At 39.3% G+C, this 27,753-nt stretch overlaps 2 protein-coding genes across 10 annotated transcripts in view; one reads left to right on the top strand and one right to left on the bottom strand.

Moving 5' to 3' along the window:
- RIC1 (RIC1 homolog, RAB6A GEF complex partner 1) overlaps positions 1 to 27,753 on the top strand; it is a 181,886-nt gene that overhangs the window by 129,336 nt on the left and 24,797 nt on the right. For 4 of the 8 annotated variants that reach the window (XM_054500832.2, XM_054500833.2, XM_054500834.2 and 1 more), the window contains 9 exons: positions 2,151 to 2,270; positions 2,749 to 3,477; positions 5,029 to 5,187; positions 5,277 to 5,413; positions 8,595 to 8,881; positions 9,714 to 9,905; positions 12,004 to 12,181; positions 12,332 to 12,520; positions 13,391 to 15,983. In XM_054500832.2, coding sequence (XP_054356807.1) covers positions 2,151 to 2,270; positions 2,749 to 3,477; positions 5,029 to 5,187; positions 5,277 to 5,413; positions 8,595 to 8,881; positions 9,714 to 9,905; positions 12,004 to 12,181; positions 12,332 to 12,520; positions 13,391 to 13,679 — 2,280 coding nt within the window. In that variant the 3' untranslated portion in view covers positions 13,680 to 15,983. Of the gene's footprint in view, positions 1 to 2,150; positions 2,271 to 2,748; positions 3,478 to 5,028; positions 5,188 to 5,276; positions 5,414 to 8,594; positions 8,882 to 9,713; positions 9,906 to 12,003; positions 12,182 to 12,331; positions 12,521 to 13,390; positions 15,984 to 16,114; positions 20,314 to 27,753 lie in introns of those variants that run through there. The other 4 variants (XR_010123301.1, XR_010123300.1, XR_008504532.2 and 1 more) reach the window with 4 other exon arrangements.
- ERMP1 (endoplasmic reticulum metallopeptidase 1) overlaps positions 23,945 to 27,753 on the bottom strand; it is a 49,082-nt gene continuing 45,273 nt past the window's right edge. For both annotated transcript variants that reach the window (XM_054500836.2, XM_054500837.2), the window contains 2 exons: positions 26,778 to 26,941; positions 23,945 to 26,656 (listed from right to left, as the gene is read on the bottom strand). In XM_054500836.2, coding sequence (XP_054356811.1) covers positions 26,492 to 26,656; positions 26,778 to 26,941 — 329 coding nt within the window. In that variant the 3' untranslated portion in view covers positions 23,945 to 26,491. The remainder of the gene's footprint in view (positions 26,657 to 26,777; positions 26,942 to 27,753) is intronic.

Raw genomic sequence — 27,753 nt, 5'->3', positions numbered from 1 at the left:
CACTGAAGAAAAGAGAAGTGTACTTTTTTAATGAATTAGTATGAAATGTGAAATCTACCATCTTAAAACTTAAGGTAGTCATTATAAACATTACTCATATTGTGGTGAATTACAGTAAATGCCTTTAAGGTCTTTTGAAGTGTTTTAGTGTATGCAATCCCCAGTCATGCTGTTTTGCTGCAGGTGTTTGTGTCTTTTTCTTTTTCCTCTGCCATCTAGCTACATTTTACTGTTATCCAGGTGTCTGACTCTTCTAGTTCCCACACACCTAAATTCCATGTTCGCTTCTCATACCTCCAAATTACTTTCTGGATAGATACCCAATTTTTTTATTTAGTCATTTCTTTATACATAATCCTCTGTAGAATCTGAAAGCAGTAAGCAAGAGTAGTTTGTATAGCCAAGTATTTTGCAACTAGAATATATAGGGTGGCTGCTGTTTTCTTGATGAACCCTAAATGATAATTGGTAGCTTAAATTCAGCCAGCCAGCATGCAGCAAAGCCTGGGACACAATCCCACAAGTTTTGAATAGTCACTCTTTCCTCCCTGAAATTCTTTCCTTCTGTTTATATAGCATGTATAGCATTGTGCTTCCCTGTTTCTCTTTTGTCTTCCAAAAGCTCAAGTGATGGCCCACTGCTCTTTTTTCCCTGGCTACTGTGCCTGAGAAACATCTGTCTGTCTCCTTCAGTTTACCAGCCTCTTTTTTTTTTTTTTTTTTTTTTTAAGACGGAGTCTTGCTCTGTCACCCAGGCTAGAGTGCAGTGGTGTAATCTTGGCTCACTGCAGCCTCCGTCTGCCGGGTTCAAGCGATTCTCCTGCCTCAGCCTCCCAAGTAGCTGGGATTACAGGCGCTTGCCACCATGCCCGGCTTATTTTTGTATTTTTAGTAGAGACGGGGTTTCACCATTTTGGCCAGGTTGGTCTTGAACTCCTGACCTCGTGATCCACCCACCTCAGCCTCCCACCGAATGCTGGGATTACAGGTGTGAGCCACCACGTCCGACCTGGCCCAGCCTCACCTTTAAGCTTCTGATGCTGGTACAGTCATCTCTGATTTAGTCATTGCTCACATTTTTACTTGGAAGTCTTAAGATTTTTTTTTTTATTTTTTCAAATTAAATGAACCAGAAAGAAAAAGGGAAACTCTTTGGTTTTCCCTTGTCTAATTTCTCTTCCTGTCTTCTATCACTGATAATAACTTCAACTTCTCTAGCACCTCAGCTAACCTGGAAATCGTCTTTGGTTCATCTCTTTTTCTACCTTTCATGTCTGGGATAGCAGTAAGTTCTATTTTTTTTAACCAAAATGTTCCTTCCTCTTTACAGATGGAAATGACTTGATATCTGAGATGCCTTTTAAAACAGGGCTGCTCAAAGTTTAATGTGCATAATGGTTTAAGTTGGGTGATAGGGCTCAATAGGAAATCATTATACTAGGCTCTCTGAGGTTTGATTGAAATTTTTCATTATAAAAAGGCAGACTATTTCCTCATTTCTGAAGTCAACACCCATGAAATCTGCCTCTCCTCAGTAACCTATCCTGATTAACTCTGATTTTTTAAATAACTGTCTTATTCAAGAACCATAAGTAGTGGCTTCTTTCCTGCTCTCTTTTACCTGGCTTTCTGAATCCTCCTTGAAGGTCTGTTACCATCCAGCTTTGTTCTCATAATGTCCCTAGTCTAGCCAGACTGTTCTCACTTTCCCAATAGTTCCATGTCTTCGTTTTCATTGCACACTTCCATTAGAGTACCAACCCTTACTCTCCCACTCGTGTATGTCTTCCTCATCTGTCAGGTTCACCACATCTTTTAAACTTTCTGTTGTTATAGCAGCTAGATCACTGAAGTGATCTCTCATTTTTATAAACTTCTGAAGTTCTCTTAGCTTTTTCAGGATAATTCAACTCTGCCCTCAATCATATGTCACTGGTGGTGTTCATTAATTGCATTATGTGTCAGGCTTTGTACCATCCTAGCCAGAAAGCTCCTTGTATTCCCACAGAACCTAGCAGAATGGCTATACATAGTACAACCTCAATAAATAATGTAGATTGTTTAACCTATAAACATTATGGATTGGGGGGAGATGCGGAAAGCATACCGATACAAAAGTATGAATTTAGCTGCTTTTTCTTAAATTTCAGGCTCGTGGTGCAGAGAGCATTATGTTAAACCTGGCAGGACAGCTCATCATGATGCAGAGGGACAGGTCAGGCCCACAGATCCGGGAGAAGGACAGTAACCCTAATAACCAAAGGAAACTTGTGAGTAAAGTACAAGTCATTTCTTTTCAAACATTAAGAAGGTATGGGATGAGGATGAAGGAATGAAAGAATTTAAGAGAAGAGTATTTTATGATTTGGAAAGGAGAAATTAAGTCCATAAAATTAGTCTTAAGCCTCTGGGTGTAAGACTGACTGACTGGAGGATAAGGTCCCAAAATGATCATGAAATGTTCCATACTCCATATGTTACTGCTTAGGCATCATTCATTGCGAATTCTAATGGAAAAAATAGCGATAGACTGGTGAAGTTCATGGGGTGTTTTGTTTTCAGATTTAAGTGTATATACTTTAAAAGGCCAGGATACTTTTATTAACTCTAATTCTAATTAGATCCCTTTGCTTTTCCCAAAAAAGTATTATACTATCATTTGAAAGACTTAGTAAACTAGTACCTAGGAACTTAAGAACCTGCAGATTTAATAGGAAAACAACTTGATTATTGTCTCTCCTTCTCCAGCTGCCATTCTGTCCTCCTGTTGTACTAGCCCAGTCTGTTGAAAATGTCTGGACAACGTGTCGAGCAAATAAACAGAAACGTCACCTTCTGGAGGCCCTCTGGCTGAGCTGTGGTGGTTCAGGGATGAAAGTTTGGCTCCCTCTCTTCCCTAGGGATCACCGCAAGCCCCATTCCTTCTTGTCCCAGCGGATCATGCTGCCTTTCCACATCAACATTTACCCGCTAGCTGTTCTGTTTGAAGATGCTTTAGTCCTTGGTGCTGTCAATGACACTTTGCTCTATGATTCTTTGTATACTCGGAACAATGCTAGAGAACAGCTGGAGGTGCTCTTCCCTTTCTGTGTTGTGGAGAGAACCTCTCAGATCTACCTCCACCACATTCTACGTCAACTTCTGGTCAGAAACCTTGGGGAGCAAGCCTTGCTCTTGGCCCAGTCCTGTGCCACATTACCTTACTTCCCTCATGTGCTGGAGCTCATGCTCCATGAAGTACTGGAAGAAGAAGCTACCTCACGGGAGCCCATTCCCGACCCTCTGCTTCCCACTGTAGCAAAATTTATCACTGAGTTCCCCCTCTTCCTGCAGACAGTTGTCCATTGTGCCAGGAAGACCGAATATGCCCTATGGAATTACCTTTTTGCAGCTGTTGGAAACCCTAAGGACTTGTTTGAGGAATGTTTGATGGCTCAGGATTTGGACACAGCTGCCTCTTACCTTATTATCTTACAGGTAACAATTCTCTTCTTATAAAGCGGAAGAATTAATGAGCTTAAACTTAGAAAAATAGAAATGTCCTATTTTGACACCATGATTGTGTTTAAGGAATTCATAGTCAAATTTTCTGTTTATATCTTTAATTTGGAAGAATTCAGACAGATTCCTTTGAATGTCATAAAGTAACATTGCAGAGATATTTTTTCCATTGTCCATAAATAGGCCTAAAACAGATTAATGAGTTCAGAGTAGTATTTTGAAAATTTAATATATTGAAGAAATTTAATATGTATATTAGAATACATGTAATAGGAACATGTAAGAAATATTACATAAGATTATTGAAATATTACATAAGAAACATAGCAAAGAAAGTATTATTTGAGATATTAGTGAGTCTGAGCTTCCCACAACACTAGATTTGTTTCCTTTCAGTGTGGGTTGCTGAGGGGACACTTATTAGAGCATGGTCATAACAGAGCACCTTGAGCTAGTCTTCCCCAAAGCAAGCTGAGAAGGCTTAGGCCTGCCACAGCAAAGATCCTCATAGCACACAGTTTTTCTCAAAATAATGGCTTCTTTGCAACTCCTGAAAATTTATTTCATTAGATATTTGACAAAAGGGCTTGACAGTTGGTTATTTGATAGGCTACACTTAAAGATTCTTTCCAGTTACTGCAAAGTTGTTTTCATTGATAATAAGCAGCTAACCATAAACCTGGTTTGAATCTCTGCCTGAAGCAGATTTCCTGTCAGCTTCTTTGCTTCATGACAATGGACTGAAACCAGAGGAGACACTCACAAGTAGAGGCCAGGTGGCCTTGAAGTATGATTCCATGGCTAACCCTAAAGAAAAAGACATGGGGTTTTAAAAATAGAATCAAAATAAATGCAGCTGTTTTTTGGTTCCGGGTCACTCCTTGCAACTTCACTGTATCTCCCTGACAATGTAATTTTTTCTGCAACAGAATTTCTAAGTTGCTATGGATTGGCAGATAATAACTACAATTACAGTTGTCTATTAGGCACCTTTCCATAAAGACCAAGATAGGCAGGTTAAATTTGTGAAAGAAAAATGGAGGATTCTGAATGTGCAGCAGAACTTTACTACTTGCTATTGCCCAAAGCAGAGATTTTAGTCACATCCTCAGAAAACTCTGCAACAGGAGACAGACCTGACCTTTTTTGGAGTCGGGCGAACCTCCCTTTTTTTTCTTCCTTTTCTGCTGATCTTCAACAATTTACTTAACTCAGTTTCCTCACTTGTAAAATACAAATGATATGCTTATCTGCAGAGTCACTGGGAGAAATAAATGAAATAATGACTTAAAGTATATGTATGGTATCTGGCATGTAGTGGGAGTTTAATAAATTATAGTTTACCTACACCAGAAGAGTACTTGCCTCGCTTTTCCTTGTATAGTACTTTTTAATCTTACTATTAAACTAACCCCTGTGGTGGTGTGGCTACATTCTTTGAGTTTAGAAAACTAGAGATAAAGAATTGCTATTATCTTCCCAAATTGTGTAGTATAAAAAGAATGCTGTCCTGGTTGTTTTTTGTAGAATATGGAAGTCCCTGCAGTAAGTAGGCAACATGCTACCCTTCTATTCAACACAGCACTAGAACAAGGCAAGTGGGACCTTTGTCGACACATGATTCGATTTCTTAAAGCCATTGGCTCTGGAGAATCTGAGACACCTCCATCCACACCCACAGCTCAGGTTAGTTGCAAAAGTTATACATCTTCTCTAGGCCATACACCTACATAGCATCTTTCTTTAATGGTACTGCATATTGTCTGTAATCCTAGGAACCCAGTTCAAGTGGTGGATTTGAGTTCTTCAGGAATCGAAGCATCAGTTTATCCCAGTCAGCTGAAAATGTTCCTCCCAGTAAATTCAGTTTACAGAAAACACTAAGTATGCCATCTGGTCCCTCTGGAAAAAGGTAAAATAATAAAGAGCCATTACTGCTTTTTGGGCATTCATGACACATTGCATTTCAAGACATTTACAAAATTAGGTCTTAATGGAAACAACTATTTAATCCAATTGCAGTTTCTTTTTCCATTCCCAAAAAGCAGAGACCACACAGAAGGCTTCCCTTTTTTCTTCCTCCCAAGTTCACTTCAGTACCCTCTGAATAGTTTCTGCCCCTTTTTCTGGAATAGATCTTGATGTACCTGTTCTGAATATAACAAACTTGTTTAAGACAGAGTCTCACTCTGTCGCCCAGGCTGGAATGCAGTGGCACCATCTCAGCTCACTGAAACCTCCGCCTCACAGGTTCAAGTGATTCTCCTGCATCAGCCACCCGAGTAGCTGGGATTACAGGCATGTGCCACCACACTCGGCTAATTTTCTTATTTTTAGTAGAGACGGGGTTTCAACATGTTGCCCAGGCTAGTCTCGAGCTCCTGGCCTCAAGGATCCACCTGCCTCTGCTTCTCAAAGGGCCGGGATTACAAGCGTGAGCCACCTTACCCGGCCAAATGCTACAAACTTGTTTTTTCCCATAAGTTACTGGAGTCCAGGTGGTATTTGGTTACATTAAGAAGTTATTTAGTGGTGATTTGTCAGATTTTGGTGCACCCATCACCCAAGCAGTATACACTGCACCATATTTGTTGTCTTTTATCCCTTGCCCCCTCCCAGCCTTTCCCCCAAGTCCCCAAAGTCCATTGTATCATTCTTATGCCTTTGCGTCCTCATGGTTTAGCTCCCACATATCAGGGAGAAACATACTACATTTGGTTTTCCATTCCTGAGTTACTTCACTTAGAATAATATTCTCCAATCTCATCAGGTCATTGCAAATGCTGTTAATTCATTCCTTTTTATGGCTGAGTAGTATTCCATCATATATACGTATATACGACAGTTTCTTTATCCACTCGTTGATTGATGGGCATTTGGGTTGGTTCCGTGATTTTGCAATTGTGAACTATGCTGCTATAAACGTGTGTGCAAGTATCTTTTTTGAATAATGACTTCTTTTCCTCTGGGTAGATCCCCAGTAGTGAGATTGCTGGATCAAATGGTAGTTCTACTTTTGGTTCTTGAAGGAATCTCCACCCTGTTTTCCATAGCAGCTGTACTAATTTACATTCCCACCAGCAGTGTAGAAGTGTTCCCTGATGGCCACATCCATGCCAACATCTACTGTTTTTTGATTATGGTCATTCTTGCAGGAGTAAGGTGGCATCGCGTTGTGGTTTTGATTTGAAAATGCAACAAACTTTTAAATTACCTCTGATGATAGAGGACTAAAAGGAAGATAGATAAATCTGTAGGTAATCCAAAAGCCTTCTTAAAGTCAGTAATTTTACCTTTCCTTCTAATTATACCTTTAGATAAAAATTTAGTGCTAATGCATTTGACACTCCTGTGACCTATTGATTAGAGAAGTTATTACACAGTGGGGGAGCCAAATGAATTGTATGCTGGAGACTGAAACTGCTATCACCCATAGATGGGATATTGTCTTCTGAGAGATGACTGTGAATTCACACTAACATTATAAAATCATGAGAATTTCCTCTGGTTTGTGAGGCCTATGTATTCCTTCCTATGTTCTTATGTTGTTGTCTCATTTTTTTCCTTACCTAATCCTTTGTTTTATATTGTTCATATTATCTTTTTTTTCCCCCCCAGGATAACATGAACATATGTTTATATTCTTACTACCGTGCTTGGGCACATAGTGAGAGCTTATTGAACGTTTGTTATTGTCATGTTTTACTGGGTTTTTTTGTTTTTTGTTTTTTGAGATGGAGTTACGCTCTTGTTGCCCAGGCTGGAGTGCAATGGCTTGATCTCAGCTCATCGCAACCTCCGCCTCCCAGGTTCAAGCGATTCTTCTGCCTCAGCCTCCCAAGTAACTGGGATTACAGGCATGCACCACCACGCCTGGCTCATTTTGTATTTTTAGTAGAGACAGGGTTTTTCCGTATTGGTCAGGCTAGTCTCAAACTCCCGACCTCAGGTGATCCTCCTGCCTCTGCCTCCCAAAGTGCTGGGATTACAGGCATGAGCCACCACGCCCGGCCTGTTTTACTGTTTTTTAACAAGTGCTTACTACATGCCAGGCCTTATTCTAAGCATTTACATACATAGGTCCTATTTTAAACAACTCTATGAGGGTTATCCACATTGTATAGATGAAGAAACAGAGGCCTAGGAAAATAAACTTAGTTATGTTCACACAACAAATGAGTGGCAGAGCCAAGATCCGAATCCAGGCAGTACTGCACCAGAGACTAGGCTCTTTACCTCACCACTAAACTGCCTATCACTTAAAGCACCACATTATCCAGTTAGCAAACCAGTTCCCCCACATTAGCTCATGTGAGTCAGGAACAAGAGACTATACTTAGTCAAGTTGTAATTTTTAAAAATTGGTTTCAGGACTGGCAAGGTGGCTCCCACCTATAATTCCAGCACTTTGGGAGGCCAAGGTGGGAGGATTGCTTGAGGCCAGGAGTTCAAGATGAGCCTGGGCAACACAGCAAGATGCCATCCCTGCAAAAATAAAAATACATTGGCTAGACATGGTGGCAAGTACCTGTAGTCCCAGCTACTTGGGAGGCTGAGGTGCAGAAGATAGCTTGAGCCCAGGAGTTTGAGGTTGCAGTGAGCTATGATCACACCACTGCACTCCAGACTGGGTGACATTGTGAAACCTTGTCATTTAAGAAAAAAAAAGTTGGTTTTCTTTTCATATGTCTGCATGACTCACACTGAGAAATTTAATTTCACTTTGCCTCTCTATCCTTAGTTTCTTTGATGTGCTCTCCTTCCCTCTTTTCACTGGGCTTTTCAAATACAGCATACAGGTTTGCTGCCTTTATTTCCGTCAGCCACCCATCACCTGCCTCCTGGTCTGACTTCTTCCATCCCCCTTTTCCTGTTCCCTGTATTCATTCTACAAATGTGTCTTAGCCTACTGTGTTCCGAGGGTTGTGGTGTAACACGGAGGAGAAGCGTTGATACTTTATCTTCATTGTCAATCAGAATTAGATCTTGGATCTCTTATCTCCTTGTCAGCTTTATCAGTACCTCTGCGTAATAAGTATGTGAAATCCTCCAGTAAAGATTATTCTGTAGCTTTCTTGTGTTTCCACTTACAGATGGAGCAAAGACAGTGACTGTGCTGAGAACATGTATATTGACATGATGCTCTGGAGACATGCTCGGCGCCTCTTAGAAGATGTGAGGTTAAAGGACCTTGGCTGCTTTGCAGCCCAGCTGGGCTTTGAACTAATTAGTTGGCTATGCAAGGAACGTACCCGAGCTGCCCGGGTAGACAACTTTGTAATAGCTCTGAAGAGACTCCACAAAGATTTCCTGTGGCCACTTCCAATCATCCCAGCCTCTTCTATCAGTTCTCCTTTCAAAAATGGAAAATACCGAACTGGTAATGTAGACTTCATGTCACTTGTACAAGGAGAATTGTATTTTACTCCATGTATTTACACATTTTGCTATTAGTTGATAGTCAAGGAATTATTTTCATTCCAAACTTAGGAATGGATAAAAGCCAACTTTTTGTACATGAGTTGGAATGCCCACTGTTTGACCAAAGATGTAAATAAAGTAGAACCTATGTCTCTAAGTCTTGTGACCTTGAAGTCTAATTCAAAAATCTAATCATTCTTGGATTATAAAGAAGTTGAGAACTGCCTGAATATAAAAGCTGCCATGCTTATGTTATTGTGGGAAGGAGTTCTGGAATGAGATAGACATGGACCTCAGAGTAAGCTGACAGAACTCATTCCAGGGGAACAGTAAGGCCACCTTCTAAACTAGGAGAGGACAAACTGAAAGTGTACATTTTGGTGAAATAAAAATTTAAAGTTTTTAAATTCAGGTCTTTTTATGAAGACTGTTCTAATTATTACTATTTATGAATATTGAAACCAAAACTTTTAACTTTGGCATTTGGAAACTTCATGTTATCTTAAGAGCCAAAGCAAATCACTTAGAAGATCAACATAATAAAGTTTTGCCTAGCTCCAGTAAGAGATAAGATGATATAACTGTTAGGTGGTATTGTATGGTCAGTCCATTGTTACACAATCCCATGTCTCTAGTTTTGGGGTGGCTGATACAGTATAGGACAGTAATTGCCTTTGAACTGTTCTTACTGGGTAGGCAGGTGGGGGAAGCTAAAAGAGCTGAATTGAAAATGTCAGTGTGTGCATCTTCAATTTCTTCCTCCATTTTTTGTTTTCGGACCCACTCTGCAGTGGGAGAGCAGCTGTTAAAGTCTCAATCAGCTGACCCATTTTTAAACCTTGAGATGGATGCTGGCATCTCCAACATCCAGCGAAGTCAGAGCTGGCTCAGCAACATTGGCCCCACCCATCATGAGATAGACACAGCTTCATCCCATGGACCACAAATGCAAGATGCCTTCTTGTCACCTTTATCTAATAAAGGTAAATGTCATTTTAAATCCTAGCTCTTCTTCAGTTCCTTTGAAGAAAGTTTATGTGCTATAGCACTTCAGAGATAGACCTTCACCCTTTTTCTATAGTGATGGAGGATTAACCGTTTGTATCCACTGGAGAGGTAGAAAGTTTGTAGAACAAGTTTGTAGAACAAGGCCAAACTGGCCTTGACTGTACTTTGCCATATCTATTTTATGTGAACATAAAATAAATGTTTTATGTGTACTTTGCCATATTTATTTTATGTGAACAAAATAAATATCCTAGGAATAAAGTTCCTACATAATATCCTTGATTTTGCCTCTTGGCCTTAAAAGCTTGTAATATTTACTATCTGGCCCTTTTACAAAAAAATGTACACCAACCTCTGCTCTATAGTAATGGGTAAATCACAAACTGAAGAGGTTTTGAAGCAATTTGTGTTGGCATAGGGTTATACAGTATAGAAGCTTAAACAACAATTTGTCTGAGTTTGCAGTTTTTTTAGTGGCCAGGCATTTGTCTAATGTTTGATTATCAGTCTGTCATCACTATTACCTGAGCTTCTGCTATGTGAGGAGGCTTACAGATCTCATTAGTTTTGTTTTAAATTGTGGTAGAATACACAATTTAACAGCTTGACCATTTTTAAGCAGTTTGTAGTGTTAATTACGCCCACATTGTTCTGCAATCAACCTCCAGAATGCTCTTCATCTTCAAAACGAAAACTCTGTATGTGTTATTTAATAACAAGAACTCCCCATCCCTTCTTCCCCCAGCCACTGGCAACCACCATTTTATTTTTTCTCTCTGAATTTGACTATTCTAGGTACTTTATATAAGGAAATCATATAGTGTTTGTCTTTTTCTGACCAGCTTATTTCACTTAGCATAAATGTCCTCATGTTCATCTTTTTGGAGCATGTTTTATTCCTTTGTATGCAGGTACCACGTTTTGTGTATTCTTCTGATGATGGACACTTGGGTTGCTTTTACTTTTGGCTATTGTGAATTATGCTGCTATGAACGTGGGTATATAATATTTCTGTGAGACTCTGTTTTCAGTTATTTTGGGTATATATATGCAGAAATGGGATTGCTGGGTCATAATTCTACTTGCATTTTTTTTGAGGAATCGCCGTAATGTTTCCCATAGCAATTGCACCATTTTAAGTTATCAGCAGTGGATAAGGGTTCTATTTTCTCCACATCTCACCAACACTCACTTTCAGTTTTTTGATAGTAGTCATCCTGATGGGTGTGAGATGGTGCCATTACTTTAGAAAACTTTTTTAAAGAGATAATTTCAAATATATTAAAAAGTATGGTTAATAATATAGTGGGTTCCCCTCCCTCCCCCATGTGGCCATCACTCAGCTTACATCACTAATGGCCACATGTTTGGTGTACCTCCCCACTCTTGTATTAACTGAAGAAAATCCATGACATATTATCTATAAATACTTCAGTATTTTTCCTACAAGGACTCTTTAAGAATTATGACCAAAATACCATTATCATCCCTATAAAAATTTGATAATTCCTTGGTACCATCAAATATCCATTAAGTATTCAGATTTCTAATTGTTTCATAGGCATCATAATTTTGTATAGGTTAAGATTTAAATAAGGTTCACATATTGTGATTGTGTTCTTAATTCTCTTTTTAAGTGGATGTTCCCCCACCCTCTCCTTTTCCCTTCCTTGCAGTTTATTCATGGAAGAAATTTGGTTTTGTGGATTTTCTCACAATAATAATTTTGCTTATTACATCTTCATGGTTTAGTTTAACAGTTTCCTCTACTTCCTGTAGTAGCTGAATGTAAAGACTTGGTCAAACTCTAGCTAGATTTTATTGAGGGAGGTGGGGAAGACTGCTTCATAGGTGGTGTTAGTATATTTTTCCATCTAAAGGTACATAATGTCGGTTATCTAATTCTTTCTTTAAATGTCTTCTATGTTCACATGGTAATTTTAGCCATGGATTTCATGTTTTAGTTTCAAGATCCTGAGAAATCAACATCTGAGGAACAGCTAATATTTAAAATTAAAGGAAAATATATTTTCTCCAAGAAGTTGGTTGTAACTTTTGGCAATTCTTCATCAGGTGATGAATGCAGTATTGGTTCAGCCACAGACTTGACTGAAAGTAGCTCCATGGTGGATGGAGACTGGACAGTGGTGGATGAAAATTTCTCTACACTCAGTTTAACTCAGTCAGAGCTGGAGCACATTTCCATGGAGTTGGCCAGTAAAGGGCCTCATAAATCCCAGGTCCAGCTTCGGTGAGTTTCTTGGCTATTTGAAATCACAGAATGCCTATTCAGAGTATTTGGGCAAATAGGTATAGGGCTACTCTCCTAATAATCATTGCACTTCTGTACATCTTATAGATCTTCCTTAGCATAAATCATTTTGTTTCTGCTTATATTTAGGTATTTGCTACACATTTTCATGGAGGCAGGGTGCCTAGACTGGTGCATCGTTATAGGCCTGATTCTTAGAGAATCCTCAGTAATCAATCAGATTTTGGTTATTACACAGTCTTCAGAGGTAGATGGAGAGATGTTACAGAACATAAAGACAGGGCTCCATGCAGTGGACCGATGGGCCTCTACAGACTGGTAAGTGCTGCTTTCCTTAGGCTTGGTGTCCTTCCATGTCTTTTGGTGAATCCTGTCCTTTCACATTAAGGCTTAGTTATGGTTCATGTATTATATTTTATTTATTATATATTATTTATTATATGTTCATTTTTAAGCTACTTTCTTTAGTAATCATTCTATACCCAGCTATTTAAATGGATAATTCCATCGAGTAAAGTTACCCTGTTGGTCAGTGTATAATTTATAGTGTGAATGTATATCACTGACTTAAGATTTGATGCAGTGCAAATGAGCTTAGAATTAGACTGGAACTTCAGATTTGCAGCCCTGTGGAATTGAAAGCAATAGTCTACAAATATCTACTTGAAAAGATTCAAAGTTAAGGTCCATGTGAATTTAACATTCCATGGCAGTTACAAGCAAATCCAAATTAGAGTTGTGGTTGCAGTTAAGAGCCTTGGACTCTAGCCTTGTCTTTATTACCAGTTAATGTGTGTATTTGGAGCTAGTTACTTCCCTTACTTGGATCTGGTTTTCCTTAATTGCCAAATGCATTTAGGTTAAATGTCTGAAGGTCCTTTTTCAAGTCTAAGCTCTTGTTGGCCTTTCAATTGTAAAATACAATTTTTAGTTGTAATACTGGTTCTAAAACATCACCCTTTGCCCCTAATGCTTAGAAACTTAAGCCTCAGGCATATGCAATGTGCAGCCCCCTCTGCTGGGCAGGACACCCAAGAAGCCTTTCCTCCCTACCTTCTTTGCCTCCTCTCCCCCCTCCTAATCTATCATTGTCCTTACCATATCAATGTTCAGTAGAAGTTCACCCATAACATTCTACCAAACCTTTTGAATTATGGCAGATGAGCTAATGTTTTTTTCTCTACATAGTCCTGGATATAAGCCATTTTTAAACATCATTAAGCCACAACTGCAGAAGCTCAGTGAGGTAACAGAAGAGCAGGTCCAGCCAGATGCCTTCCAACCAATAACTATGGGTAAGACTCCGGAACAGACTAGCCCCCGGGCAGAGGAGAGCAGGGGCTCCTCCAGCCATGGAAGCATCCCCCAGGGTGAAGTTGGAAGCAGCAGTATGGTCAGCCGGAAAGAGGAGGACACAGCCCAAGCAGAGGAGGAAGAACCTTTTCAGGATGGGACTTACGACTGTTCTGTGTCCTAACAACAGTGAGGTTCCATCACAAAGGGGCAGTATTAATTAGCAGCAGCGTGCAACTCAGTATGTTGGACATAGTTGGATGATTTAACAGGAGAACTCAGTTCAGAGACTCTTTGGTAAGTATTATTAGATTTTAACTAATTCTTTCTTGTCTAAGAAGTCTTTTTGACTCCATAAAAATGTGATATAAAACATCTTTCATAAAAAAATTTTAAGCTGCAGTGAAAAGTAAATATTGTACAGATGTACATGAGAATATTTTGGTTTTACTCAAAGGTTGGTAGCTCTTAAACCACAGGAATTGTTTTGCCCCAGGTGAGCTTACTTTTTCACTACTTACATCTTCTCACGTTTCCCGGTTCTGCATTATGTCCAGACTGCTTTTAAAAAAATAAATGCTAAGGTGCTTGCTATAGTCTATCAGGTACTTGAGCTACCTGTCTGCTCCCTTGGATACAGCTGGACTCTTTATTCAGTCCTCCTGAATAGATTGCTACCCTGGGGCACAATATGTGCCAGTATGATGGAAACATTCTCCTTGGCTTTACTAGCCAGTCAAATCGCAGTCCAGAATTGATGGAAGCTATTTACCTGTGAGTTAATGTGCTTGTTTTAGCAAGCTTGATTCCCATTAGACCAATGTGGGCAGAGATCTGAGGGGGTTCTTCTCAATTTTGCTGTTAGATACCACTAAACTATTTTGTATTAAAGAACAGTATCTTTTTGTGAATACTCTTGTGTAAATATACTCAAAGGCACTGTTCATTTTAGGGCTTGTATTATAATTTGTAAGGTTTTAATGCTGGATTCTGCATGTCTACACATACAAAGACAGAGCTTGCTCCTCTGCAAAACTGAGGAAGACAGGTTTATTGGCTTGGTCATGAAGTAACAGAAATGGTCACACTGATCATGAAATGCAGCAGGTTTTGTGCAAATTAACATAGTCTCTTATTTATTGCTTTTGTAAATTGAATAAAGATGGACTTCTATGTAAATAGACTGCTGAATCCTGTATTATCACGGCTACTAAAAATTAGTGTGTAAAGAATGCATTCTTCATTGTAAACTTAAAATATTTTATGTACTTCTAGAAATGACTTAAATTTGTTTTCATACATTATGAAAACAACTGCATACTCCTTAATTGCTTTAAACACCCATCCAATGTATGTAATTCTAATTACCTTATAACAGTATTAAGACAGCTTATTTGTACTGTGCAATTTGAACAAGGAATGCAATGTTATTTTTTACAAAAAACAAACTTGTTTATTTTTATAATAACGATGTATTTGATGTGGACCAAATTCGTACCACTATCTAAAATAGCCTCTTTTCTCATAGTGCAGTTGTAGTTTAGAAACAAAACTTGGTCCTCTCTCCTTGCTTTTTAAAGTAAATGGCTAGATTTAGTTGTCTTAGCCAGGTTTCTTTTGAAGAGAAACTCAAAACCATTTTGAAACTGCTTAGTTCAGAATACATCAAAGTATTTAAAATTACTGAGTTGGGTAATTTACTATCATTTACTTTTTACATTACAAGTGCAATAATATTTTACAAAATGAAACTCCCGAATGGGTGGAGTATGTAATTATTGGTACCTGGTCCTTCTGGTGCTATTTTTATTTAAGTCTTTGTTTCAAACCACCTTTCCCTGAATCTTAAGATAATGTTTTGCATGTAAGTACATGCAGCCCAGCAAGAAACTAAACTGAACTCTCTTCTCCTATCCTAGTCCATTAAGGAGAAGAACCAGCATTGCTTTTGTGTTTGGTGTGAATATTCAGTCAATAAAAATGATTTACCATTATAAAGAGCTGTGATCTTTTCAAGTATCTGAAATAAAACACTGTGCTGCTGAGTTCATCTCACATTCTTGAAAGCAGGGCACCAGTAAGTTAACTGTATTCCTGTGGGTTAGGCCGTGAATGAATTGTTTCTTTTATACAATATTCTTTTACAACTAATAGAGATAGGAGGCCCCAAGGCAAGAAGTTTGGCAGGTTTACGGAAAATTTGGTAATTTGTTATATACTTTAATTTTTAAAAACTCATTTTTATTGTGTTGTTTGGTTCACATATCAACTGTTTAAGCCATAATTTTAGCCAATGAATTTAAATATTCAGTATAACTATTTGAGGTTTACTAGATGCATTTATTAATAAATTATTTGCTGAAACCAAAACAAGAAGTCATTGGGGTGTGGGAATAAAATCAACCTTTGCTTGTAATTAAAGTTGCTGCTATTTCTGTAATGTGTATTTTTCTCCCCTTGGTAAAGGGCAATAAAACCATTACACAAACTTTGGTTTATTCATCATCTCAGGTTAACAGCCATGAAAATCATCTTTTCATTATATAATTCTGCTTCTTAGAATTTTCCTTATGAAATGAAATTCAGACAGATTTATTTAAAATATTTATTCATATGTAGATTTAGAATGACAGCATCAAGAGTTGGCAACATCCTAGATGCCTGACAGTAAAATACTGGAGGAAACAGCCCATGTCGATGACATGGAAAATGTTCAAAATATAATGAAGGAATGGCAGAAAATTATGTATACCTTAAGATATCTACCAAGCAAACAAAATTTTACATGTAAGTATAGAGGAACCTAGGTGTCATTTCTAATAAGTGGGATTAAAAGGTACTTTGACTTTTTCCCATTTTCCTAAATATGCTTTCAGTCTCCATGGATTTGCCTATTCTGGACATTTCATATAAATGGAAACATACAGTATGTGAACTTTTCTATCTCACTTCTTGGCACCAAAGCATGCTGTTATTTTGGCTGTAGCCATCCAAGTTGTACATGAAGTAGTGTCTCATCATAGTTTAGATTTTCATTTACCTAATGGTTAATGTAAATCTTCTCGTAGGATTATTAGCCATTTGTCTATTTTTGAAGAAAAATGTCTGTTTAATTAGGTCGTTTCATTGTTGATTTGCTGGAGTTCTTTATATATTCTGGATACTATTTTATGTACATATAAATTGCAAATATTTCTTATTCTGTGGGCTTTTCACTTTTTTAGGTTTCAATATTCAAGTTTTTTTTTTTTAAGTAATGTTGATTACAGCATTTGAAGGGGAGAATCTAATTCCACACAAAATGGAAGACTCTAAAATGTACCCATTAAATACTGCTAAAAAAAAAAAGAAAAAGAGTGGTGAGAATACAACAGAAGTCTGATTTAGATTGAGTGTTGTCACCATGTGATTACAATCAATCAATCAATCACACAGACTCTCAATCATTTCACTTTCTTGATAATGTCCTTTGAAACACTGTTTTTCATTTTAAGTCCAACTTATTTTTTCTTTGGTTGCTTGTGCCTAATAATGTGGGTTATGAATATTTACAACTAAAAGTTTTAAGAATTTTATAGTTATATCTCCTACATTTAGGTCTTTGATCCATTTTGAGTTAATCTTCGTGTATGATATGAGAGAGAGATCTGACTTCATTCTTCTAACGTGGCTATTCAATTGTCAGAGCACCATTTATGGAAAGGATTTTTTTCCCATTGTCAAAAATCAACAACTATAGATGTATGGGTTTATTTATAGACTCTTAATTGTATTCTAATGATCTATAATATCTTCTTATGCCAATACCACATTGCCTTGATTTCTGTTGCTTTGTAGGAAATTTTGAAAGTGAGAGTCCTAAGTTTGTTTTTTCTAGGCTGTTTTGGCTATTCTAGGTCCCTTGTATTTCCATATGAATTTCAGGATCAGCTTGTCAATTTCTATACTAAAATAAAGGCAGTTGGGATTTTCATAAGCATTGTATTCATGACATAAAGCAATCTGGAGAATATTGCCATATTAAGCCTTCCAGTCCATGAACATGAGATGTCTTTCCATTTATTGGGTTTTTAGTGTCTTTTAACAGTGGCTTATAATTTTTGCTAAGTCTCATACTTTTGTTAGTTTTATTTCTAAGTATTATTGCTACTGTAAAAAAATGGGATTTTCTGTTTTTGGATTGTGTATATAAATACAATTGCTTCTATATATTGACATTGCATCATGCAACATCAAACTTTTTCTTTTTTGTGGATTCCTTAGGATTTTCTACATTGAAGGTCATGTTGTTTGCAACCAGAGATAGTTTGAACTCTTCCTTTTCAATCTAGATGCCTTTTCTTTCTTTCTCCTGTCAAACTGTCCTGGCTACAGCCACCAGTACAATGCTTATTAGGTGGCAATAGTGGATATCCTTGTCTTCTGATCTTAGGGAGATGCTTTCTCTCATCACTAATTATGATGCTAGCTGTGGGTTTTTTATAGATAACCTTTATCTGGTTGAGGATGTTTGTCTTTTACAAAATCCAAAACCCTTCCATGATAAAAACACTCAACAAACATACATTGCATCTACTGAAGTAGTCATGTGGTTTTTGTCCTTTATTCTATTAATATGGTACATTGCACTGATTTTCAAATGTTTTTAAGACAGTTTTGCTCTGTCACCCATGCTGGAAGGAAGTGGCGCAGTCATGGCTTGCTGCAGCCTCAACCTCCTGAGCTCCAGCCATCCTCCTACCTCAGTTTCTATAGTAAGTAGTTGGGCCCACAAGCACACACCACCATGCCCTGCTAATTTTTGTGTTTTTAGTAGAGTCAGGGTTTTGCCATGTTGTCCAGGCCAGTCTCAAACTCCTGTGCTTAAGCAATCCACCCACCTTGGCCTCCCAAAGTGCTGAGATAAAGCATGTGCCACTGCACCTGGCCAACTTTCTGTTAAACCAACCTTGCATTCCTGGCATAAATTCCATTCGGTCATGCTGTAGAGCCAAGTTGGAGAAAAAAGAAATCATTACCAACATGTTATGTTTTTACAAATCAAATATGGAAGTAGAAGTGTCAAAAAATACACTGATACACCCCAAAAATCCCTACGTATTTCAACTAAAAACAGACATTAAGAGCCATAACTGGGATTGCTGGCAAGATGGCTGAATAGGAACAGCTCTGGTCTGCAGCTCCCAGCAAGATCGACACAGAAGGCGGGTGATTTCTGCATTTCCAGCTGAGGTACCTGGTTCATCTCACTGGGACTGGTTGGACAGTGGGTGCAGCCCTGTGAGGGTAAGCCAAAGCAGGGTGGTTCGTTGCCTCACCTGGGAAGCGCAAGGGGTCAGGGAACTCCTTCTCCCAGCCAAGGGAAGCCATTAGGGACTGTATCTTGCAATCCAGCCCAGATACTGTGCTTTTCCCACAGTCTTCGCAACCTGCAGACCAGGAGATTCCCTCCAGTGCCCATGCCACCAGGGCCCTGGGTTTCCACTACAAAACTGGATGGCTGTTTTGGGTAGACACGAAGCTAGCCGCAGTTTTTTTTTTCATACCCCAGTGGCACCTGGAACACCAGTCAGACAGAACCATTCACTCCCCTGGAAAGGGGGCTGAAGCCAGGGAGCCAAGTGGTCTGGTTTGGCAGGTCCCACCCCCACAGAGCCCAGCAAGCTAAGATCCACTGGCTTGAAATTCTTGCTGCTGGCACAGCAGTCTGAGCTTGACCTGGGATGCTCCAACATGGGGGGAGGGGCGTCCACCATTGCTAAGGCTTGAGTAGGCAGTTTTACCCTCACAGTGTAAACAAAGCCACTGGGAAGTTCAAAATGGGTGGAGCCCACTGCAGCTCAGCAAGGCCACTGCAGCCAGACTGCCTCTCTAGATTCCCTCCTCTCCGGGCAGGGCAACTCTGAAAAAAAGGCAGCAGCCCCAGTCAGGGACTAACAGATAAAACCCCCACCTCCCTGGGACAGAGCACTTTGGACAAAGGGCAGTTGTGGGCGCAGCTTCAGCAGACTTAAACATCCCTGCCTGGCAGCTGCGAAGAGAGCAGCGGATCTCCCAGCACAGCATTTGAGCTCTGATAAAGGACAGATTAACTCCTCAAGTGGGTCCTCCCAGTAGGTGCCAACAGACACCTCATACAGGAGAGCTCTAGCTGGCACCTGGCGGGTACCCCTGTAGGATGAAGCTTCCAAAGGAAGAAACAGGTACCAGTCTTTGCTGTTCTGCAGCCTTCACCAGTGATACCCAGGCAAACAGGGTCTGGACTGGACCTCAAGTCAACTCCAGCCAACCTGCAGCAGAGGGCCTGAATGTAAGAAGGAAAACCACCAAACAGAAAGGAATAGTATCAACATCAACAAAAAGGACGTCCACTCAAGAGATCCCAGCTGAAGGTCACCAACTTCAAAGGTAGATAAATCCACGAAGACGGGGAGAAAACACAAAAAGCCTGAAAATTCCAAAAAGCAGATCACCTCTTCTCCTCCAAAGGATCACAACTCCTTGCCAGCAAGGGAGCAGAACTGGACAGAGAATGAGTTTGACGAATTGACAGAAGTAAGCTTCAGAAGGTGGGTAATAACAAACTCCTCCAAGCTAAAGGAGTATGTTCTAACCCAATGGAAGGAAGCTAAGAACCTTGAAAAAAGGTTAGACAAATTGCTAACTAGAATAACCAGTTTACAGAAGAATATAAATGACCTGATAGAGCTGAAAACAACAGCGCGAGAACTTCATGAAGCATACACAGGTATCAATAGCCGAATTGATCGAGTGGAAGAAAGGATATCAGAGACTGAAGATCAACTCAATGAAATAAAGCAAGAAGACAAGATTAGAGAAAAAAGAGTGAAAAGAAACAAACAAAGCCTCCAAGAAATATGGGACTACGTGAAAAGGCCAAATCTACATTTGATTGGTGTACCTGAAAGCAACAGGGAGAATGGAACCAAGTTGGAAAACACTCTTCAGGATATTATTTAGGAGAACTTCCCCAACCTAGCAAGGCAAGCCAACATCCAATTCAGGAAATACAGAGACCACCACAAAGATACTCCTCAAGAAGAGCAACCCCAAGACACAATCGTCAAACTCACCAAGGTTGAAATGAAGGAAAAAATACTAAGGGCAGCCAGAGAGAGGTCAGGTTACCCACAAAGGGAAGCCCATCAGACTAACAGCGGATCTCTCAGCAGAAACTCTACAAGCCAGAAGAGAGTGGGGGCCTATATTCAACATTCTTAAAGAATTTTCAACCCAGAATTTCATATCCAGCCAAACCAAGCTTCATAAGCAAAGGAGAAATAAAGTCCTTAACAGACAAGCAAATGCTGAGATATTTGTCACCACCAGACCTGCCTTACAGGAGTTCCTGAAGGAAGCACTAAACATGGAAATGAACAACCGGTACCAGCCATTGCAAAAACATACCAAATTGTAAAGGCCATTGACAGTATGAAGAAACTGCATCAACTAACGGGCAAAATAATCAGCCAGCATCATAATGGCAGGATCAAATTCACACATAACAACATTAACTTTAAATATAAATGGACTAAATTGCCCCAATTAAAAGACATAGACTGGCAAACTGGACAAAGAGTCAAGACCCATCAGTGTGGTGTATTCAGGAGACGCATCTCACATGCAAAAACACACACAGGCTCAAAATAAAGGGATGGAGGAATATTTACCAAGCAAATGAAAAGCAAAAATAAAAGCAGGGGTTGCAATCCTAGTTTCTGATAAAACAGACTTTAAACCAACAAAGATCAAAAGGGACAAAGAAGGCCATTACATAATGATAAAGGGATCAATGCAACAAGAAGAGCTAACTATCCTAAATATATATGTACCCAATACAGGAGCACCCAGATTTATAAAGTTCTTAGAGACCTACAAAGAGATTTAGATTCCCACGCAATAATGGTGGGAGACTTTAACACCCCACTGTCAATATTAGATCAACATGATTGTATATTTAGAAAACCCCATAGTCTCAGCCCAAAATCTCCTTAAGCTGATAAGCAACTTCAGCAAAGTCTCAGGATACAAAATCAATGTGCAAAAATCACAAGCATTCCTCTACACCAATAACAGACAAACAGCCAAATCATGAGTGAACTCCCATTCACAACTGCTACAAAGACAATAAAATACCTAGGAATACAACTTACAGAGGATGTGAAGCACCTCTTCAAGGAGGAAAGGACACACACAAATGGAAGAACATTCTATGCTCATGGATAGGAAGAATCAATATTGTGAAAATGGCCACACTGCCCAAAGTAATTTATAAATTCAATGATATCCCCATCAAGCTACCATTGACTTTCTTCACAGAATTGGAAATAACTACTTTAAAGTTCATATGGAACCAAAAAAGAGCCCACATAGCCAAGACAATCCTAAGCAAGAAGAACAGAGCTGGAGGCATCACGCTACCTGACTTCAAACTATACTACAAGGCCACAGTAACAAAAACAGCATGGAACTGGTACCAAAACAGATATATAGACCAATGAAACAGAACAGAGACCTCAGAAATAATACCACACATCTACAACCATCTGATCTTTGACAAACCTGACAAAAACAAGCAATGGGGAAGGGATTCCCTATTTAATAAATGGTGTTGGGAAAACTAGCTAGCCGTATGTAGAAAGCTGAAACTGGATCCCTTCCTTACACCTTATACAAAAATTAACTCAAGATGAATTAAAGACTTAAACGTAAGACATAAAAACCCTAGAAGAAAACCTAGGCAATACCATTCAGGACATAGGCATGGGCAAAGACTTAATGACTAAAACACCAAAAGCAATGGCAACAGAAGCCAAAATAGACAAATGGGATCTAATTAAACTAAAGAGCTTCTGCACAGCAAAAGAAACTAGTATCAGAGTGAACGGGCAACCTACAGAATGGGAGAAAATTTTTGCAATCTATCCATCTGACAAAGGGCTCATATCCAGAATCTACAAAGAACTTAAACTTACAAGAAAAAAAAAATCAAAAAGGGGGCAAAGGATATGAACAGACACTTCTCAAAAGAAGACATTTATGCAGCCAACAAACATATGAAAAAAAGCTCATCATCACTGGTCAGAGAAATGCAAATCAAAACTACAGTGAGATACCATCTCACACCAGAACGGCGATCATTAAAAAGTCAGCAAACAACAGATGCTAGAGAGGATGTGGAGAAATAGGAACTCTTTTACATTGTTGGTGGGAGTGTAAATTAGTCCAACCATTGTGGAAGACAGTGTGGCGATTCCTCAAGGATCTAGAACTAGAAATATCATTTGACCCAGCAATCCCATTACTGGGTATATACCCAAAGGATTATAAATCATTCCACTATAAAGACACATGCACACATATGTTTACTGCAGCACTGTTCACAATAGCAAAGACTCAGAACCAACCCAAATGCCCATCAATGATAGACTGGATAAAGAAAATGTGGCACATATACACCATGGAATACTATGCAGCCCTAAAAATGGTTGAGTTCATGTCCTTTGCAGGGACATGGATGAAGCTGGAAGCCATCATTCTCAGCAAACTAACACAAGAACAGAAAGCCAAACACCGCATGTTCTCACTCGTAAGTGGGAGTTGAACGATGAGAACACATGGACACAGGGAGGGGAACATCACACACCAGGGCCTGTCAGAAGGTGGGGGGCTAGGGGAGGGACAGCATTAGGAGAAATACCTAATGTAGATAACGGGTTGATGGGTACAGCAAACTGCCATGGCACATGTATACATATGTAACAAACCTGTACATTCTGCACATGTACCCCAGAACTTAAAGTATAATTTTAAAAAATTTAAAAAGAGTCGTAACTGCATCTTGGCTAAAAACAAATATAAATAGCCATAACTGCATCTTGACTTTATTGGCCCTAAAAGAGAAGGAGGAGTATTAGGTTAGAAGTTGTTCAGCTGCTTCACCTTGTATTGAACTGTTCTGAGAGAATTCACTCAAAGCTTAAATAACTTGCACAGAGATCTCTGAACTCAAAGTTCATGCTCTATTTTGGTGAGTGGTGGTGCCCTTTCCTTCTGTGGAGATTAGAATAAGCAATGGGTCACTCTGGCTGAAAGCCAACTTCTTCCCTCCCTCCTACCCTTACTCCCAAATAAAAGAACGCCCTTCATCCTTTGCTATTTTTTTGCTAATGGGGATGATTTAAAACTCCTACATAGGTGAAGCTCAACATTTACCTAATAATTTCTGTGAAATTCAGAAGTACCATTTCATTCTAAGATAAAGGATTCTAACTGAAGTAAACATTTCCATGTTGAGTTCTTTGCTCACATGAGCCATCTAGGTCTTTTAACAGCAATTAAAAGGCTCTGTGGACATGGAATAACCCTTGAAAATATGGGGATACAGAAGAACACAGATCTGTTTTTCAGTTAAAAAGATACCAACCAGTATATTAAACAGTTTATTTCAGTAACATTGTAAGGCAACAATTAATCCTCAGTAAGTCAGCAAACCAGTGACAAGAAATTGACAAACACTCCTTCTACAGCTTCCTGAGACAGCAGGCTGGCTTGTGGCCCCCTTGGTGGTAACATCTTAAGGAATCCCATCATGTTTGTTTATATATGCTAAACTGTAAAAACAAACACTTCATGCGACAATCATTCTTAGGTCAAACACAAGAACGAACTACTTTGAAATCATAATTCTTCACACTTTTTCCCTGAATATGCAGTACTGTACTACTAACATTTAATTCTGTAGAAAATAATGCATTTGTTAGTGACTTTGTTAGAGCTTAAAAAGACCGTTTAGAAACTATTTAAATGATCACTCTTAAAAAATTTTTTTTAATCTCAGAAGCTACTAATGTGACAGACAAACGGTGTGCTTAAGAGAGTCATAAATACTGTGTATAATTGCTTGACCATTTCTGGCATTTAAATGACCTCCCAAAATATTACACAAGCCCTGAGACTAGTGAGCGTCTTATTACTGACCTTGTACAACACCAAAGCTTCATAATGCTAAAGAAAACCAAAACAAACGACAATGGTTTACACAGGGAAATAACCCTAAGGCAGTATGAAAACAGTTATAACTTATTACTGATAAAGAGTAAAGGCATCCTTCCCAAAGGGGGGGAATTCACAGGGAACACTAATTATATCAGATTAACCACAGGGATAGAAAATAGGCCCATTTTTAAAATTCATTGAGAAATTATTACTTTTTCTCCACAACTGTGATTCTATACAAGATATAAACCCTGCAAACCTTATGTGCTACCTGACAGATAAAAGTAGCAGGAGCCAGACTCTTTTCTACAAAGTCCAGGAAGAGCAATGATTCCAGTGTGCAGTGCTGATACATGTGTCAGCCTAACATGTTATTCAGCTCTGGCTGCAGCCCTATCTACATGGGCCCAGTTAGCTTTTAGGGAGTCACAGATTAGGCAGGCAATGAGGAGCATGATTTAAAAAGCACATCATACACATGAGACAAGCAGTTTCAAGGACGTTTTCTCCTGCGATGCACACTTATTATGCTCTTTCTATTCAGACAGATCCACAGACCACCTTTCAAGAGCATTCCTCTCTCATTTCCTCCATCACCCAGGATAAATCTAGCTACCCTTTTTTGTTAACTGTGCCTTTTCTTTCAACTTTTTGTCCTTGTTAAAACTCAAACTTTGTCCAACGTTTCACATTTCCTAATGATAAAAAGAAAGCTTGCACAGTTTACCATGGATCTCACCAACGCCCTCACTGCTGGAACCAAAAAGCCATGAGAGGTACTGCTGTGATACACCTTACAAGCTACGTAGCCATCTTCAAAATGAAAACCACCTTTAAGTCCTCATGCTGCCATTACACAGGATCTGAACCACCTACACGTACAGTGGTCTCATTCCAGTATAAGCCACAACCTCAAGTCTCAGGAAAGCCAGTCTGCTGGATAGTAAGTTACTGAGAAAAACTAATCTATTCAACTGGCTGGAAAACAAAAAGATAGGCCCAGTGCATCAATAAGATTATACCATAAAGGATTAACCTTGTATAACACAAGACTCCTATGAAACAAAAGAGAATAAATATTTATAAAATGCCCACCACTCCCAGCCTGCCTTCTACCCCAGAATAGCCCAGATGGCAGCTTAGTGCTCTGAGAAGGAAGTTAAGGTCATGTACTGGCACAAACAATATTCTGAACCAAAAGAACCTACGAAAAACAGGGGTATGTGGCCAAATATTCCCCTTTTCAACTTGGTAAGATGGAGAGGAGTAACAGACATGTTTCAGAGGAAAACAGGTATAGAAAACCACCTCAGGAAAGCAGCACAGCAGTGGATCTGAGTGTCCACTTGTCAGGACAGTGAGTCACCAGCTCAGCACAGGGTCCAGGCCTCAGCACAAAGAGACAAAGCACATTTGAGAGGCTGCCTGAAGAAACAGCTTGACACAGGCTACAGCCTCAAGAGTGCAATGCTTCTCTCCCAGCCCTATGGCAATCACTTTGCAGTGACCTACACAGAGTTATATTCTCAAGGGGAATCATTACCTCAGTGAATGATATTTTACCCACCATCCACTAATACAACAAATGGTTTTGGGGCTTAAATTGGAAACAACTTTTGTCTCATCAACAATGGTCTGACAGTGTACATCTTTCTTGATCCTAAAGGGGCAGCTATTGAAGTGGTTTGTTGGCTTTTGTCCTTAAGGTCATATGAAATGACGTGTGTGTGGTGGCAGTACCCACATGTGCTTAAGTGCCAAAAGACTGGCATTTTCAAGTGTCAACAGGCCATGCATCATTGTGCCACAGCTAAACCCTTATAATGCTTGGCCCTGAAAAGTGTTAACCCAGAAAGCTCTTTGAACATATGATCATTAAAATTCATTGACTTACGTTACAAACATCCACGTAACATAGGGAGAAACCATGTCACATGGAGTATCCACTGGGCATGTACTTAGAGCTCATCCACAAGATTAAAATACAAAGAGATCATAGGTGCACACCCAGGCAGAGGGAAATGTCCAATCTGGGAACTTTTCCTTCAGAGCATCCAGTTGAGGGGATCTCTTGTCTTCCCCAGATAGATAGTGGGCAGCAATGGCCACAGTGACCATTCCTTCAGGATGTTCTTCTGAAACCTGCCAGAGAAAATCAATTAGTTCTCCAGTTCTCGGAAGCCAGAATACTGAACCCAAGGTTCTTGCTAAATACCACCTGGGAACCTAATCAATGAAACAAACAATGCTGGGAAATTGGCACCTGCACTTCTATCCAGAACTGCCATGCAGAGGCCTGGAGTCCATGGGAGTAAAAGACAAAGTAGTCTCCTCCTTTACTTGTGACTGGGGTGCCATTGCCAAGAGACCACTGAGAAAGTGTTGACCCTTTGTGGGCTCGAACATAGAAGGACATATGGCTTGGTCCTGTAAGGTAAAAGAAAGAACAGTTAATCTTTTTAAAAGGATCAAAAAATAACCCACAATCCAAACCAGACTTCATAAAGGTTCATGCCTGTATGACTTTAAATATACTTACTATAAACTAATGGAGGTTTACCAGTTTGGACAGTTAGTGTGAATCAACAAGGTTAAATAATGAGGTACAGGAGAAAAGGCACAGACTCTAAATGAGAAAGCCTGTGTTAAGTTGGTCCTATCACTTAACTGCTGCATGACATCAGGAATTTAATCTATGTCACAATTTCTTCATTGAGGGGATTATATTACAAAAAGGATATGGAAGTGTTGGCAAAACTGCAAAGTGCTGTAACAGTACTGAATAGGACTGCCATTATGAATGGAGTTGTAATTTTCAGAGTTGATCATGTAGCACCTTAAAATATGTTTTGCTAGTTTTTCCCTTCAAGCTGGAAAATATCAGCTCAGTTCTGAAAATTTAGTCATCACTGGGAACTTCCAAGGAAACTGATGACAGTGGAAGTCAAACTAAAACTAAAATAGATAAAACTAAACAAAAACACACCCTCAGCCTAACTTAAAGACAGAGAATACCCACATTTGAAATAACCATAAATTTTTAAATCTCAGGGAGCAATCTCACACACTTGTGCCCACCCTGCTTCTGCTGCAAGGCTTTGTGGCAAATGCAGACCAAGTAAGTCCACCCTAAATCTGAAAATACTACTATAGCGTCCAGTCAAAGAAAGGTTTACAGGGCAGGGACTTAAAAGTATATTATTGAAGTAACAGTCTTCAAAACCAAAGCTTCTCAGGGA

The sequence above is a fragment of the Pongo pygmaeus genome, chromosome 13 (genome assembly GCF_028885625.2).
Source record: "Pongo pygmaeus isolate AG05252 chromosome 13, NHGRI_mPonPyg2-v2.0_pri, whole genome shotgun sequence".
Lineage (NCBI taxonomy): Eukaryota > Metazoa > Chordata > Mammalia > Primates > Hominidae > Pongo > Pongo pygmaeus.
The sequence above is the reverse complement of the archived record's forward strand: the minus strand, read 5'-3'. Positions and strand labels throughout refer to the sequence as shown.